Genomic DNA, 18,219 nt, shown 5'->3' with positions numbered 1-18,219 from the left:
GATACAACACTAAACAAACAACAACCATCCATCCCGTTCCATAGCTCCTGCTCAGCCCAACGGATGCTTGGCTTCCAAAAAAATCCTCAGGGAGTTTTGAAAGTTTTCCTACCGTGGGCAATGCAATTTCGGCAGCAGGAGCAGCAGCATCATCACGGAGTACCCGTAACATAAAACCATTACTATTATGATTATTAGCATCCAGCATTATGCTGGTCTACAACTTTATCCTGTAGATATGGCTGTCCTCCCCCGGAGCCTGGAGGCTAAACTCCGAAAACCGGTCGGTTCATTTTGTAACAATACGGTCTTCAGGTTAAGGAGGGAGAAGTCAACAACGTACGCCCTTTTTTTTGGCTCCATATTGTTTGCCTTTTGGGTAGAATGACAATAAAACGTAATAACAGGTGACCTAGGATGGGGGGGGGGGGGGGGGGGAGCATTGGATCTGGGGGACTGAGAGGTATGAGCATATTTCTTGGTCATTTAGGTAGAGCCTTAACATTTACATTGCGCGGAGGGTGAGTGGAACAGGTATTGATAGTTGGGTTTTCGGGAGGGCAGCAACAATGGGTCTAACCTTATCTCGGGGTCTCGCCTCAACTCGATTGCATAAAGGCCATAAAGTGTGACCATAACTCATTTCCCGGGATTTTGGTGGAGTCGAAAGTTAGTACATGATCCCTCAGGCGATGTATACACCTCGCTGTACAAAATACACGTTCGCCCTTACGCCGTACCGTAATGAGTCATTGGGGATCAGTGCTGCTGGTACTTGTCTTGGTGGGGCTCGACAAGAGTTGTCGTTTTTGAACTCGAACTGTGTGTGGCTAGTGGTTAGGAGGTTGCGAATAGCTATGACTCAAATTACCCTTGGATGAAAAGTCAAGTAAGGAGTGCACGATCAGGTCGAGATTTGTACCCAGAGTTTTAGGACATAGAGGTTTAGAACTACAGACTTAAGCCGTTCATTTGTGGTAATCTGGACCTCAACTTGGAGGACTTAAAGGACTTATGTTTTTGTTACTTTTGACTTAGCAACTTACTTTAATTAATTTAATTAATTCGAAGTTCTTAATGTCAGATTTGAATAAATTAATCCTAATCTTAGCATAGAAAGAAATTGAGCTCAATCAATGCTTCCTTTCCGATTTAAAACACTGCCTAACGAATGTTTCTACCCAGAAGACTTCCTTAAACATGCTAAGCCATCTAATAGTACATCATTAAAGCAAACCTACTTCCATTAAACACGGCACTAATTACTCGGTTGGGTTGCTTACCTTACGTTGAACATTTTAACAAATTGTTATTTTAAGAAACTCAAACTTCTAACCCCTTCGGAGTGTGCGACCTGCGGACCCCATCAGTACACCTTCGTTCGCACCATTATTACCATGGTGAACACATCTCGGAAGGGAGAGAAAAGGATTCATTTCATCCTGACCAAACAGAACAGTCCTGTTCCGTGTAGAATACCTTCAAGCGTGAGGCCAGCCGTGGAAGAGCTTAACATTTAATTCCGTCATAATTACACTCCCTTAACCTCAGCACTCTCTCTCTTAGCAGGATTCTTTCCACTTCCGTCATCTTCTCCCCAAAAAAACAGCCCCCTCCCTCAGCAACACACACACAGGCGAAAAGGGCAGTATAGAAGAACCAGAAGAAGCTGCCGGGCTTCCGGTGAAAAGTCAACGCACTTTGGCGTTCGCTCCACAAATCTAGGTCATCCTTTGCTCGGCGGTTGGAATGGGAATTGTTTGAACGTCTTGAGGAATGTTTTGTTGGAATGAAATTGTTAATAAAACCCTCATGCTGCTGCTACCCCTTTTTTTCAAACCGTTCTTCGTGTTTTTCGGTATTTGTTCTTGGGTGCCTTTTTCTTCTCGGTGTTTTGGAACCGGAAAAACGGCCTAGGGCGACCTTTCACGGTTGACTGCCAGGTGGAGGATGAGCCCGTTGCTTTTGGTTTACCACTTGGAAAATCTCGACGCGCTTCCAGCGGCAGGTAGATTTGAGCAGTTCTGGTGGAAAAGTTTTTACGGGTGTCTTTTTGTTGTTACCCAGGACAAATCGAAGCTCGGGTGCGTCGGTAAAACCAGGTTCGGCCACGTTTGGCCGATGTTGATGAACTTTTTGCATTAAACTGATGGGAGACAGTGATAGTGAAAGGGGCGAAAAATCACGTGCATCGTTAATGACGTTAATGGGGCTTGAAATGAAGTAGGTAGACGATGAGCGTGAGCATGAGACTGCTCTATGCGTGATTGTGAGGGGATAGGATAAAAGCTCAATCAGTGGATTTGAGCACTTATCTGGAGCATGCAAGCAGCAAGAGTGCACTAAACTCAACTCAGCTTTAAGCGTTTAACTTACCGTTCTGTTCGGAGCTTTCTTTCTATGTTTTCCACTGCCGAAGTAAGGTTAAACATGTACGCAACAGTCTTTTTATAAAATTATTTTCTATTTTCTGTAGATTATTTTCTCCACCGCCGGAGACGTTCCGTACGCTTTTCGAGTATTCCATAAAAGCAGTAGTAAAAGATTATACAATACAACTGGTTTCGTACAATAGCCCTTCGCAATAATTACAATAATGTGTACGGGTTTTTTTTCCGAGTAGCCGAGCGAGCTTGGACGCCGCCTGTTGTCAGTGGTAGTAGTAGTAGTCGCAGTACTAGTAGAATCATGCTCAAGAATGACGGATCAAGCTAGGGATGAAAGCAGTGTGTTCTTTGGATAGAGCCTGGCGACACTGGCGGTCTTTCCAATCCGTTCTTGTTATTGTAAAAATGTTCTAAAACTCTGTACCTGTATTCGGGAACCGGACAAAACCACGCTCTAGTGTCTTGTATGTATGTGTCATGGAGCTAGTTAAGAAGGGAGCTATACACTGCGATGGATAAACTGGTGTCTCATCTAGTATTTTTGTTCCTTGGTGGCCTTTTTTTAAAAATGTTATCAGTTCATTATGCTATTGCGTTTGAAAAAGGGTTTGACAGCTCGAATGAGTACACTGATTTACACTTAAATTTGACAGCTCTGTTGCGTAGCAATTTGCAGGCAGTTTGCATAGCTTTTATGAGGGGTAATAATAATAATAAATCATGAATTGATTACTAAAAAGAAAAGGGATAAATTTTGCTTGTTTTAAATGCTGAAGAAATCAACCCAAAGACTATAAACGAACCGTAGAGTTGTTTTGTTTGCTAAGCGGGATGACATTTTGAACCCTCTTGTGTTATGATTGTTGACTGATTGATTGGTTGATTGGGTGCATCTCTCTTCTATTTCTGTTGCTCTATCCATCATTTTCTCTCTCTTTCTTTTTGTCTCTTTATCTCTCTTTGTGTCTCTCTTTTCCTTTGTTTTGAATGCATTTTGTAGTTTTAACGTGTTATGTTATTTTATTTCGCTACTTAAGAACGCGCGAACATAAATCGGATTTCAGCTTCAATGCACATTACCGTGGTGATTATCGCTTCGGTAATTGCCACAATTGTTCGAGTTGGTTGCGAACCAAAGACCCCTTATGTCAAACTGGTTCGCTACAACTTTCCCTCCCACCTCGCTCTGAACGATTTAATAACAACGATTATACACAAACGCCGTTTTTTGTTTTGCATTTCGTTGTTTTGCTGTTGTTTTTACACGTGTTTCTGTAACAAAGCCCAACCTCATACGTATGCCAATAAAACCGAGCGCCGGATTTTCCGATACTCGAGGGAGATAATTATCGCACAAATCAGTTCAAATGGCCCACTTAGTCTGAGCGGCAGCAGCGAGCTATCGTTGGGCTCGTTCGAAGCTTAATTTGCGAATGTAATTAGCTGCCGAGTGCAGGCATTTAGCGGTACCCAGCGACACTTTATAGGACAATTTTTTGGCAAACGCAGATAAATTTGTTCAATGGTGAACGAATTAATCTAAAAAGGGGGAAAAACAACGGATGTCCTTTTCCGCCTTTTTTTTTTTGTTGGGGTGCATGATTCGATTTTCATAATTGTGTTAAAACCTAGTCTGTACAGTGTTTGTGCCATAATGATACGTCTGGATTAGAGAGATTAGGAAGCATTAGCTGGAAGCTGATCACAACGAGAGCCTCTGTAACATGTTTCGGGTATCAAAGGATAGATAACATTTTAAACAGTACAATTATTCAACAGTGACAGAAGCGTGGCGTATTTAGTTTATCTTTCGGTGATGTTAAGGAGGAAACGAGAGACAGAGAGATAGAGGAGCCAGAGAGCAGAAAGGGACAGAGAGATTGCAAGGAAGAACTCAACATAATATTAGCTAGATCGAACCCCAATCGAATGAAACAGGCAGAAGCAGCACCATCTGGGATTTTTTTTCAGTTTTCCGAATTCTAGTCCGTTTGTCAGCATGAAGCGATCGATGTAAGTAACTTGGTTTTTGTTTTATTGTCAGCAAGTTAGGCGATTTTGGATAGGCAGGCAGGCTCACAGATACACATCAAGATGCAGCCCGACGACACCGATAGCAGCCATGCGCGGTCACGACGATAACGGTTAAAATTAGCTAAAGCACATCGAACGTTCAGCAGAGTCCTCGCGTTCTAGAAGTCACTGATTTCACCCTCCGTGTCTGGGTAAGTGCAGTTGAACGGGTTCCGTAGCCAGTGGCAGAGCGATTTGTTGTCGGCACGGTTACGCTTCTTTCCTCCCGCACCGGCCGACTTCTGATGTGCCCTGGACGCCGCCGAACCGAAGCTCGACTCATCACTGTCACGCACTGTTCCCACACTGTGATATCCGCTCTCGGCCCGTCTCGAGATACCCGAATGTTTGGAAGTCCTTGGCGTCGAGTCGTGCCCACTGTCGTACGCTTCCGGTGTGGAGAGAGGTAGCAGTGGAAGGGTGGGAAGATTCTGGGGCGGGAGTAGAGCCGATGTTGGTCCCTTAAGTTGACCGTCGTCTTCTTCACTCTGGCAGAGCAGTTCCGAGAGAGGATTCTCCCGGATGTGCGTATGTGGTTCCTCCGAGTCCATCATCATGTCGTCGGTCGTTTTTTCCAGCTTTGGTAAGTTTGGGTCGGAAGCACCGTCCGGGTGGCGTAGCGAGGCGTACTGTTCCATCCCCGCGATCGCGACAATCCCCGTCAGACTGGGCAGAGAGCTTTGGCTGGGCGTGCGGGACATGGTCATCGACTGGCGACAGTCGCGACACCGGGGACTCGGTGGACGGTAGGCCGGTTCACTGCAGACACTCCCCGGGCCGGCATTGAAACGGTAGGCAGGCTCGCTGTACACGCTGTTGGTGTCTCCGAGCCGGAAGGAAGGTGTCACCTCGGCCATCGCTAGCTGGGAGGTGAAGATCTCGCGTAGTCGTGCGAGCTGGTCAAATTGGCTCCTGGGAAATAGAGCCCAACGTGGGTGTGATGTTTAAAGTGGGGCCTAGATATTAAGAGCCTGGTCACTTACCTCATGTTATCGCCGATAACACAATCACTAAAGACATCTCCACCAACATTGAAGCTCGATACGATGGACAGCTCTCCATGGCTCAAGGCGCTCAGTGGATGCTCTCTGATTGGAAGGAAGATCACAGAGAAGAGCTTTCATTAGAGAATCATAAATACAAGTTTTTCTATGGGATATTGACTTGGTGAGAGATCCTGTTCAGCATGCATGCAATTTATTCAATATTGAAGAACATGTGTTCGCACTTACCCCTTCATGGCCTTTGCGATTTCATCTTCCGTCACCTGCAGACCACAGTCCATCATGCCAATGTTGTGGCTGTTGTGGCTATGCACACTCATGGCATCATCTCTGGAGGCATGCCTCGAACAAAGCATGTGTATGCTTTCGTGGGAGATCTCTCGCGATCCAAGCGGATCCATCAGTGGTAACGCTGGTGGGACCTCCGAGGGTCCACTGTCTTGATCCTCTTCCTCCTGGGTAGTTCCATCCGTTTGTTGCTGTTGCGTGTGGGACGCTCGCTCACTTGCTTGCGAAGTCGCCCTCGATCGTTCCGAATGATTGTCGTGAAGAGAGCTCGCGGAAGTCATCGTGGTAGCTACGTTAGACAGTTTAGACGCAGGAGTGATGGAAGCGTACACCGGTTGGCTCTGTTGCTGTTGCTGTTGTTGGTGATGGTGAAGGGCGGGTGGAACAGTCGTGTTGGACATTGTTGGCACGGACATCGGTTCCGCATCGAGACTGTAGCCCTGCTTCAACCCCGTCCGTACGTGACTTTCGGAACTGTTAGCAGCGATGGTTGTGGCAGCGGTGAAGCCTCTCATAGCGATCGGATTGACCAGCTCATCACCACCACCACGATCGAACTCGAGCGTCAGGAAGCCATCCTCATCCGATCGGCTCGGTTTAAACTTTGGCAGGCTGTAGGTGGTGTGATGCTTGGTGTGCATCGGTGAGTTGTTCGCGGACATGGACTGTTGCAGTAGCTGGATGGATTGGTTTTCGACCCACTGGCGGATCATGTTCTTCTTGTGCGTATCCATGAACCCATAGCCACCGGCAATGTTGGCCGCTACTGCCGCAGCACTTGCCGATGGAAGCTGCGAATGGCTCGCGTGTGGTTGGGCGGCGTGTGTCCTTGGACCATCGACCCAAGTTTCACATTTCTTCACGTGGTTTATCTCACGCATCAGGTGGCGTGCTTCGTGTACCTTTGATTTCGATACACGAGGACCATCGATCCACTTCTCTTCGCTGATCTGTCGCGAAGGACTTTCACGGGCGGATGTGCCAACGGTCGTAACGGACGGTCCTGCAGTCGGACGACGCATGGGCGAACCCTTTGGCGTAGGGATGTTGGAGCCTTTACTGACGCCAGACACATGCTTAAAGGCTCCCGCTATCACTTTGGGCGAGGCATGCTGGGACGCTATCTGGATGGCGTTCGAGACAAGCTCCGGACCTTGGGTTGGCTGGTGAGCGTACGGGTGCTGGTTGCGCTTAAGACTATCAGTACGGCCGGGGATAACGGTTGCAACGTTACTCGCAGCGGGAGTGCTCGTTGGTTGAGCTTTTGTTTGGACAAGAAGACGATTACCTTAAGAACCCTCAAACATTGATCAGTAGAACTTACCTTTGGAAGCATTTGCCGTGGAAGCCTTCTTCTTCGGTGAAGGGGTCGCCGTACTACAGGGTCCTTTCTCCGCCACCGAACCCTTGAGTGCCTTATTCATCGCGCACCGATTGTCTCCCGAGTTTAGGCTTGGAAGATACACGGGAGGATGCTCACCGTCCGTTGGATCATCGCACGGTCCCATGTAGATGACGGTGTCCTGTGAAAAGTCGGAACTGGATGGGTCCGGACCCTCGGACGAACCACCCGACTGATGTCCGGAGGATCCGTTGTTCAGTCCTTTGTCTGCCAGCAGATGGTTCCGGGGCCGTAGTCTTCGTCGCATCCGATGGATGCGTGAGGCAAGCTGGATAGTCGTGAGCGTGTCCGTGTGTGTCTATTTTGAGATGGCAAGTTTAAGATAGCTACACATTCTGAAAGGTATTATCTCTCTTAATCCTACTCATACCTGTGTATGTGCGACATGTGCCACAACGGCCACATGACAGGTGATGGGTGCAAGGCAGTCTCTTAGTATCGGTGTCAGTGGATGATCTCGGTTTGGTGGATGCTTTTGGCCGCTCAGAATCGCCAGCAAGACGTTTCCAATTCCAGACAGTGGTAGGCCGCCGTTTCGATTGGCACAGCCTCCAAGATCGATCAGGTGCAGACGACTTCTTCCTCCTTCAACTATTGTTATGAACAGATAGCATATTAATACCTCCAACAAAAGTCCTGTCCAAGTCGTCCAATAACTCTCACCTCCTCGCTTTCCGGACAAACTGTACTGGTAGACGTGCAGCGTGTAGATTAAGGCCGGTTCAAAATTGCATTGCGATCGTCCCGATAACGCCAAATCGAGAAAGAGTGCTGCCCGTTCCGCTGTCGGTGCTCGAAGTTCCGTTGGCCGGCCGAGAAAATCTCCCCTCAGATACATCCCGGGCGAGTCATCCGATTCTGGATACATAAAGTGAGAAAGAAAAGGATTTGCTTAATAAATCGTTTTTCGGATCCCAGCTCATTTTGATAAACGAATCGAACTTTATCGTAATCGATTTATGACGAAATTGAAACTTCCTTCCCGTACTGGCCTAAACTGCATATATGAGCTCTAGGATATAAAAAGGGTGGACTTCAGGTTTCTTTCGATTCCCCCTTTCGGAGTCCCGAAAGGAATCGATCGATTACGGCACATGTGTGACTCGGGAAGAATCCTTTTTCATCCTCATTCCATTCTTCTCTAACTTCTACAGGAGCTCACGTGCAGGACATTTGTCTCGTGCCGGGGGGTTGCATCGGCGAAACCTGTGTCCTGCTGTCCCCCGCCTTTGCTGCAACGTCTTGCCATCGTAAATAAAATGAAACCTTATCAAAATTCTAAACACACACATGGTCTCGGCCTTTTTCTTTCTGATTATTCCTTCCAGGCTTTCCAGCAGTTCTTTCACCCGGGTGACAAAACCCTATACAGCCCAGCTGTAGGTGCCCCTGTATATTTAAAGGCCTATTATAGAGGTGAAAAAAGGACAAGAGAAAACTTTCTTTCTCCTTCTTCCGCTCTGAAGGAGGAGGACTATTCATTTCGAATGGTGGCAGGTGAGTAGAATGTTTCGAAAATCGATCGCTAGCGAGACATTCCGGGACAGTTTGGGGACATTAAGTAACACATCCAGATGACTCCAGGTGGAAGCGAATGAATTACGGTTTCTATGGCGGTGGTGTGAGCCGTTCCAGAGTTGTGACCAATTACACAAACATCTCTCGATCCCCAGCGCCCTCTTCCAGACTTGCAGCCTAGAATTAGTCCTCCAGTTCACCAGGAGCCCGGGCAGTTCGTTAAAGTTGTGTATCCCAAAGAAAGAAAAATGGATGTTGCAGAAAAAGGGATACTCATCCCGGGCTCGATCGAGACAAAAAAGGCAAGAGTAAATCGTTTGACGATTATGAGGGTTCTAACGAGGGTCTCCTCCGTCCACCAGTCATATCAACCTACTCCGGAGGAACCAGGAGAAAGCGAGGGAGAGTAAATTCAGGAAAAAAGGGGACTTTTTCCTGTTTTTCTCTTCTGCCGGGTGGGCTCTGTCTCGCAACAACACAACTGGACGTTTATAAATGATTTGATTGAAAGGTCGCACCGAGAATTGTAGGTCTGGACAACGTTCCAGATTTTTCAGACAATTCCATATCGTCTTTACGTTCCGTGTATCCTTTTTTTTGTTCGCCACCGGTTGTCGTCCACCCGGTTGGACGGCACTATTGGGCAGATTGAGCTGTTTGTTTGTTTGATTGATGATGATGGTATTGAAGAGCACGGTGATGATGATGATGGTGATGTGGACGATGGAAGTAGCAACACAGTACAGCGTACAAACTTCAGCAGTGATCAATTTCATTCCACTGGAAGATGGAGTCAATTTTTGAGCAGCAAGTCACATGTGACTAACTCCACAAGACTTCACACTGGACAATGTAACACAGAGCATATTTCTACTTTGTTCGTTTAGCGAGCGAAACCATTACAACCCTTGACAGTTGCAGCATTGCAGCAGATTGATCAGATAATGGAAAATTAAGTTGTTGTCCTGTGTTGCGAAGTAAAAAAAAGAGGTTGTTAAAAATCAATCACGAATGAGGTTTCCAGTGGAGGCGAAACGGTTTCTTCCGGGTACAATCACGGAAAACCGATTGTCGACTCAATTTATCGACCATCAAAAAAGCGTCTATTAACCGCGCTCTGCCGGTGGCGCGTACTGGTATCGATCAGCCCCATTAGCAAATCAAAAAGATATAAATCTTTATTCTTTGCGTTTTGGCCATTGACTCGTTCTCTACTTTTCCGTTGATTGTGCGATGGTTCGCTGTTCGCTTTTCAAACTGACACACAAAAAAAGTCGTGGTTTTTTATTTTTCATTTGATTCGAGATTGATTTTTCCCGTTTCTTTTTGTTGCTCAAAACGAAGCAGCTCTTAGGAACACAAGTAAAGAGGTGACGCAAATACTCAACCATCACTACTTGTTGGGCAAGCAGTCGGGAGAGATTTTCGGAGCACGGTTGAGTTTGTTTGGCCAATTTAAAACGCTATCACAAACGGTCATTAAGGGTTTGTTGGGGATTGGGCAGGAAGATTCACCAGTGAACGAAGCGCGAAAAAGCGGAGCACTTCAAGAACACGGCGCGGTGGGCAAATGATAATGGGCAAATCATTACGGTAATGAGCTGAAGTGCGCCAATTTCACTTGCCGCGATAGCTCGATAAAGTTGTTTTGCATAATAAGAGCTAAGGTGATTGATATTTACAGTGCAAGCGATTTGAGCCAGTAAAAGAAGGGCTGATTGCCACTCGCTAGAAGTAATTGGTGAAAATTAAATACCACCAAATCGGGCCGCCGGTACAATGTACACCTTGTGCTGCACACCGATCGATCGATTCGAAGGCCCTGGCGTGGGTTGCGACCAATGGGATCATGTTCGACCAGGGTTTCGCGGTTGATTACCTCACGCGAACCGGCCAGTGAGCCGGCCGGCAAAAAGGTCTCCCGCAAGGGTTCCCGAAAAACCGATGTCAACAGTAATGAAATCAAATAAATACAATAATTGCTCAAGCGCGTTCTGATTGCCGCCATTAGGGCGCACAGCAATACGGCCGTTCCGTGGTACCGACGGTTGCACGTCAAGTGCTTTATTTACGGTTCACCGTACCGGGAGTGGCAGGATGATGTTCGTAGCGAGCACAAACACACACGAGCACGGACATCGCAGTGGAAAATGAACATTCTCGCTGTCCTGGCTTTTTGGAAAATTGCAATGGTAGGGCCGATCGGGAACAGCGGTAGGCACAAGCCACCAAGGGTGGGTGGTATTTTCACTGTCCGGACATGATTATTGTCGTCCGGGCTTAATATCGGGAAGGGCAACCACAGGCCCCCATATAACCCCAAACATCGGAAATGATAAATGTTGATGCTATTAGTGAATTATTAAACAATTAATTTATACGCCCTAATCTAGTATGGTGCGGGTAGTTGTGACAAACAGGGTGCGGGGGGAGTGAAGCTGACTTGTATGCATATGTGTTGTGGACGAGCTTATCTCGATGAGCTAATGTGCATGTGAGGGCTAATCCCCGGTTTGGGTTCGCTGCCAGTCAGTCCGGAGCCGGTGATGTTTAAGCCTACTTGAGCCGGTCGTGACAGGTCCGTAAGGGTTGAGGGTGAGATTCGGGATGACATGAATTGTTAGTTGAGTCTGGTAATTTTGTGCTCAAAGCACGTGTAAAGAATGTGACGCACAGCGGGATGCTGTAATGGTGAGCGATGGACAAGAAAGGTTTGATGTAAGTAGTTGTTTAAGTACACCTGTGTAGCGAAAAAGATCTTTTAAAGCATATTGATATGCATAGTACGGTCCTATGAAGATTTTTCTGTAAAATTTTGCTTATTAAGCTTTTAAAATTATGAATTTTGTAAACCCAAACAGCTTGAAGGGGATCTGAACAACAAACGCCTAAAGTTATGCCATTTTGCATTAAAATTGAGTCCAGTAGTGCAAATGATATGTAGTTAAAGGGAGTCAAACCTTTATGAAAAACTATTGGCGTGTTTAATATTGAAATTATAATATTTTTATCATTTTATTTGTAAAATATGCCTTCATTGTTTACGTTTACTTTGCAGAAACCTACAGAAAACGATAGTTTAGCGCCTAAATTTATGCAATTTTCTACCTTTTTTCCTTATATCCTTTTGAGAGTTGTGAATTGCAATTTTATTATCATGTATTTCAGATTTCATGTATGAATTTTAAGTCAGCAAATAATCTTTAAAATTAGGTTGCCGGCAAAGAAATCCATCGGCAAAATAAGGTTGCGAGTGTGCATAAATTACCTTCAGAAGCTCTGTTATCTACAGTCCGCCGTCGAAACTCAGACGCACACACACACACACACACGACACACACCGGTAACTACAACCTCCAGGTGAACGCGGCGATCCTGGCAAAAACGTACGCCCGGGAGAAACGATTTTAATTGGAATTTTGCCATCATCGTACTCATTTTGTTCATTGCCACGGATGCAGGAATGTCAATTATCTACGTACCACTGTCCGGTGCAAATAATTGTCAAATATTTATCTCAACCGTGCCGCTTGTTTTCTTCTGAGCCGCCCTCTACCAGGGGACGAAATATCTACTCGTCGAGAGTGAATGAGATTTAGCCCCGGCACATTCTACGATTGTTTCTACGAGAGGAATTTTTGGCTGCGATTTAGTTGCTTTCGTTGGCATGATATGGTGTGGCAATAAGAACATGGCTGTGGCTGACGCTTAATGACGGAGGGATGGATTTGATAGAAGAAGCGTTCCAAAAGATTTATACCCGGGTGTGATTTAAGCGAGCGGCATCGTTTGCATATCAAACTCAATTTATACAATGTGCATTTGGTTTAAGATTAGCCACTGCCACAGAGTCGTTCCCAGCACATGGCATCCACACCTTCCCATAAAGCACCCTATTTGCACAAAATACTTAACTGCACGATAATCGCTGCACGGTGCGTTTCGTGTAACACGAATTAAAATCACATTTATGTGTACACAAAGTGAAGGAAAATAAAAGGCTTCCCAATTCACTTTACGACTCGCCTGCACGCTGTCTGCGTGCGGGAGCGACCGACGAAAACAAAGCGAACTGCAATAATATTTTATTATCGTCATGAATTCATTATTATTATCATTTCACCGTTTCAGCCGAACGGTAGGAACCGTTTTACCGTTTCGGGAAAACCACGAAAAGCCGGTCTTCTTCTTGTGTGTATGTGTGCGTCAGGAGCCAAGCGGGCGGTCGGTCGTTTGTCGGTAGCTTAGGAAGGCTTCTGAGGGGAGTTTCTGAAGCGGGTGTTTTCGGCATTGGCTTCCGATGCCGGCCTGCTTGTTGTCGGCAAAAGTCAGCGCTTAATCATTTTAATTCTTACAGTACACATTTCCGGTCCAAATTGGCAACCGGATGTGTGGTGCAGAGTTTACTGTCGGTGTACTAGAGTTGGGTTGCGTTTTTTGAGGGTTTTTTGGTTTTTGGCAGAGTCTACTGTAAAATCAGTTACCTTTGTTCGGGGAAAATTTTAAATACAGGGGCGGAAGTAGAGCATTGTTTTCCAGCAGCGCAATGAATACATTTTTAATTACTAGTGGAAGTACCTGTCTGTTTAAATTATTAGCGGTCAGTTAGCGGGAATTGTGATGAAGGAAGAATGCCTCAACTTCATCAAAAAAGCATAAATCCTTTCCGTGCTCGGTTGAGACTTATAATTTAAGCATAAAAGTACTGCCAAAATCATAGCCAAAATTAAACAAAGTTTTAAAAGTAACCATTAACCATTAACTTCATGCCTGGTTCAGTAGTAAAACGTTTACTTCTGGTTTTGGACAACGCGACTGACTCGCTCGTTCCAATGTACTATGAGGTAGAGTTGCTATAATTTTCGTTGCTATAAAAAAGGCCACACGATTGAATGATTAGCTGTGATCTGGTGCTATGCTTAAGTGGAAGAGCCGGGAAGGCTCGAATGACAATGATGCTCTTCCATTTGAATGGAACACTCGTAAAAATGGCAATCGTAAAAATGATATTCATAAAAAGGTTTATCACCACTCGATGCTACTTTTTGCGTGGAAGCACCCAACAGTTCATCATTAGCAGGATAATGTTTTATAGAGTTTTAATCTGTTTTTCGTAAATGCTTTGCCTGGGGGGCAACAGTAATATTAGCTCGAGCTTGTGGTCCAGAAACGAAAATAAAAAAGGAGAATCAAAACAAAAGCCGTGAGTCGATTGTACGCACGTAAATCGGTTGCTTGTGGTCTTATAGAAATTGCCAACGTTGTCGCAAGAAAAAAGAAAAATGGATTTGGCCAAAAGGACTATTGTGTGAATAGGCAGAAGGTAGTAAAAATTTAAGCAGTAAAAAGGATATACCACTGTCCCAACCCGAGCCTGAGGCATTTAATGCATAAAAGAAACCGGAAAACGCATTTATTTGTGCGTGTGTATGTGTGCGTCGTGAAGCTGCACAATTAAAAGGCACAAAACGGAGACTACCCATTCTGTAGTGGAAAAACTGGTGCGAGATATTGCTTCGAGCAGTTTTTCCCGAAAGGTACACACTCGGGAAGAAAATGTGCCCGAGTGTACTAATAATCTACCGTTCGCGTTACTTGAAAAGTTTGTGCCCCCTCGGGAAAGGAAAATCCTGAACTCAATCTTTCTGGTGCTTTGCTGTATGTGTGTGGTTCGGTTTGACGTGAAAACAAAAACGGAGAAAACACCACCATGGAAGTGAAAGAGGGGGCCCGTAGGCAAATTGAAGCGTAGTAGCAGCAGTGAAAAGCTAATCGACTGATGGCGCCTGAAGGATTGGATAAAGGAGGCACGCAGGAAGTGAAAAGCGAGAAAAGTAGGACATAGTGAGAGGAAAAAAAATGGGAACAAGGCGAAGGCCGTAGCCGTAGGATGCATAACTGTGCAGGAAAGGGATTATCATTGGAAGCGTAATGCGCATTGTTCGTGGCTAAGTACCGAAACCGAGAAGGAATATTTTGAAGAGCGGAAAACTGACAGTGGAGGCATGGGACAGTCGGGTTGGGTGTGGTAATGAAATAAAATGTTGTGGTTTTTATTCACTTTTCCTACCTCAACGCCGTGCTGGGGATTGGATTGGTTTGGGATTCAGTATAAGGGTTTCAAGGGAATTGATGAATAATGGTTGCTTTGGAAGGTAGAATGAAGGATCAATGCTATCTGTGAGTTTGTAGAAATGTTTTAAATAATAAAAAATCAATGAAAAAGTTGAAGAAAATTGTAAGAATTCAAGAAAACTTTGTTAGGACATTGAGGTGTGAACAAAATACATACAACAAATAAGGGTAGAAATCGGAAAAAATAATTTTGGATGTCATCTTAATTTTTAAAAGGCTGTATACGATTGTTGTAATCCTTATTTTAAGACATAGATTTCAAGATTTTTATAAAAAATGGTGCAAATTCCATGTACAAAGCATTTGGACAAAGCAAAAATCAACCGCAATCCAATAAACAAACATAAGCGCCTAAAGGTATGCAATTATACTTTTTTTCCCTTTAATGCTCTGCAAATTTTTAAGAAACAATTTAAGGAGAAAATTTGATTACTTTACTGTCTTCAAAGAGATGTGAAAGGGCTTGAAGGCAGCCAAAAGTAACTGATTGAAAAAACAAACACAATAAAGAAGTTAATTATTGTAGCATTGATGGGTTGGTGTGTTAAGAATATAGCATTTATTTAAGAAATAATAGTATAAGATACATAATTTAGCTCAAAACCCGTCTAGTAAGATTATTTCTGTAGCGCCAACTGTTTTAAAGAAGCAGCAACGCCCAACGCGCTCCAACCAATGCGATCTGCAATTGATTAAAGACGTCTAGCGCACTGCTGCTTGCTGCAAGTGGGAGGAAAATTTAATTTTCCACACAAACAGAAAACTAAATCATGTAGTTCAATTGTGCTACCACTAATGAGCTGCAACGCCGGCTCGATGTCTTAGCAGCCCAACCAGTACCTTAGTAGCAACACCACCGACGGGCACCACGGAACGGAATCTGAAGCTGTTTACTGCATCCGTAGCCCTGGCAGTGCATCCGTGCCCAGCAGCCAGGCTTAAAGTATTTAGTCTTAAGAGTGAAGAAACTAATTGAAAATAACGAAACTTTCACCCCCGGTCGGGGTGTCCGCGCCACACCAACCTAGCAGCTGGGGAGGGTTTTGCTATTTTCCGACAGTCCGGCAAGGGAAAAGTAGGAAAAAAAACATGGCTCTGGAATTAAAAACTTTTAATCTTCAGTCGGGCATATTGCTAGCTAGGGCTGGTTTCTCTTCCCTTTTCTGGATGCTTTTTTTCTCTCGATCCACACTACATACACCGCATCTCGTATGCATTAGCTTTGCTGGTGCAGTTTTTTTTATCGCTTTTCTCATCACAGGTGGAGAACACGGGTTTTTAGTCTGCAAGAAGAAAATTCGTGGAAAATTCCGGTTCCTTGTTCTCACAAAGGATTACCGTTCCCTTTTGGAGTACAGGGGACAAGCTTTCGCTTTGAACGGCTCGGGAAAGAAAGCTGCTTTTCCAGGAAAAACGTGTGTATGATATTTCTTATTCATATTTTAATCGCCGGGTTTCGTGGAATTGAAAATGCTTTAAGCAAACGAAATTTCTATCACTGCTTTAATTGAATTGTAAAATTCTAGGTCATTTGCATATGCTTACCTTTAAAGTTATTCGAATTCCCAAAAATCCTCAAAGTCTACGAATAATACCCACTCATCCCAGAAGATGGGTAAGGATGTGAAGGAAAATCCCACAAAAAAACTCATCCTCGGTATGATTAACACGATACACGAAAATTCACTTTTATCTAGCCACTCTGTCTGAGGCACTCCGAAGAGCGAACGCTGTCACTAATCCAATGAGTGGTTGACTCCTGCTAGCTTTTTTTTTCCTTCTTCTTGGTGGTTTAGGCAGCAAACCTCACTCGCTCGCTCGCTCGCTCCACTGTCAGTCGGTGTTGTTTTATCGAATGCGAGATGATGTCGTGCGAGGCCATACACTTTCCTTCAATTACTTCCAATCCCATCGAGCGCGACAACGTTCGGTGCGTTCGGTCGTGTGTGAACGTTGTTGTTATTTCTCGTACCGCCAGGGCCCAGGTACGAAAGGAGTGGTGGATGGTTGGATGGGAAACGGTCGAGGACATGTTATTCTTGACTGCATGACTGTGACGACACAGATAAAAACCGGACATACAACAAACGCGTCAGCTAACTGATACGCCACCCGTGTGACAGTGTGACAGTTTGGTCCGGGATGTTCCCCATCGGGAACATGAACCCGGTGCAACTGTTTTCATTCGACCTACACACCAGCAGCTCCGGGAGCTTGGTGGTTCATTGTGCCTCGTGGTCGTCATATTTTTGATGTTCAGTTTCGGATGCGTCCCTTTTTTCGGGCACACCAGACTCATCATCAGCTGCATCGGTTTACAGCGCGTGGACCGGGTTTGGAGGAAAATATAAAATTTAACTACCTACATTGACAAACAAAAACAAGGACACCGTCCATTGGACGACCCCGTTTGCTGGGGGTGGCTGGTGGTTAGCCATCAGTATAGGCAGAGCAGTAAGTTTCCGGTTACAAGGGTACATTGTAACAGAAATTGTAGCTCGTTGTGTTGCTCGTTGTTGTTTTTTCGATTCTCCAAAAACCCTCGTGAAGTGTGAGGTTTGCCGAACGGCAAGGCAAGACACTGGCGGAGAGTAAGAGAGCTAACAATTTGTCAACGGTTTAGTCCGGACCCGTCCTGCATTCCGGTGTCGCATTTCAGACAAATGCAAAATTGTGTACATGCCACAGAAATGTAATACGTTATTGGCATTCTGTTAAGGACCGGGTTTATTTTCTTGCCATTTGAGAACTACACGCTGTACCCGGTGAGTGAGTGTGTAGAGTTTGGTAGTTTTTATCCATTTTTATCGACTCCTTTTACGGATGGTATCGAGTCCGCTGTGAAGAAATGTTCTACGACTGGAACTTTATTCTCCATGGAGAGCTCTGTTTAAGATGCACTTGATGAGGCATGTCTCGGTATGGTCAACAACGGTCGGTAGATGTTTTATCGGTCTAAAAAGCTTGTCTCCGTAACATAACAAGGATCTGCCGGATCTACTACTTCCTACCCAGCCACTTATTAGCTTGATTGGCTTTTGATGATGTTAGGTCACATGTGCATAAGAGGATTATTGCAGCACACTGCAAAACTGCTGGAGGTCCATTATTGATAAACTCCCAGAAGCTCCATTAATAGCTGAGCTTGATTGGACAGCCAACGGTGGCAGTCAACGGGAGTTCGGTTGGAGGGTGGAATTTTATTATGACAAGCCTGTCAACGACACGACAAATCCAGCGACTACCATCACCGCCAGCTCGGTCGATGAATAAATTTTACCATCAAAGGACGATTAATTCAAGCAATTTGTAGAGGAAGGTGATAATAAATGTAAAACAAGCCAACTGCAATACTGTTTACACTGGAGGGAGTCTGCAGTCTTTTTTCGTTGCTCCCGTAGTATCTGTTTGA

The 18,219-nt window shown here is 45.1% G+C and overlaps 1 protein-coding gene across 4 annotated transcripts in view; it reads right to left on the bottom strand.

Moving 5' to 3' along the window:
• Nucleotides 1-2,443: 2,443 nt before the first annotated feature.
• The window catches only part of LOC118514699 (kinesin-like protein CG14535), a 119,817-nt gene continuing 104,041 nt past the window's right edge, over nt 2,444-18,219 (bottom strand). For all 4 annotated transcript variants that reach the window (XM_036061761.1, XM_036061762.1, XM_036061763.1 and 1 more), the window contains 6 exons: nt 7,818-8,012; nt 7,525-7,745; nt 7,077-7,452; nt 5,693-7,013; nt 5,444-5,548; nt 2,444-5,372 (listed from right to left, as the gene is read on the bottom strand). In XM_036061761.1, the coding sequence (XP_035917654.1) occupies nt 4,580-5,372; nt 5,444-5,548; nt 5,693-7,013; nt 7,077-7,452; nt 7,525-7,745; nt 7,818-8,012 (3,011 nt within the window). In that variant the 3' untranslated portion in view covers nt 2,444-4,579. The remainder of the gene's footprint in view (nt 5,373-5,443; nt 5,549-5,692; nt 7,014-7,076; nt 7,453-7,524; nt 7,746-7,817; nt 8,013-18,219) is intronic.

This window comes from Anopheles stephensi, chromosome 3 (genome assembly GCF_013141755.1).
Source record: "Anopheles stephensi strain Indian chromosome 3, UCI_ANSTEP_V1.0, whole genome shotgun sequence".
Classification (NCBI taxonomy): domain Eukaryota; kingdom Metazoa; phylum Arthropoda; class Insecta; order Diptera; family Culicidae; genus Anopheles; species Anopheles stephensi.
Note: the sequence above shows the minus strand (reverse complement) of the source record. Positions and strands in the feature narration are given on the sequence as shown.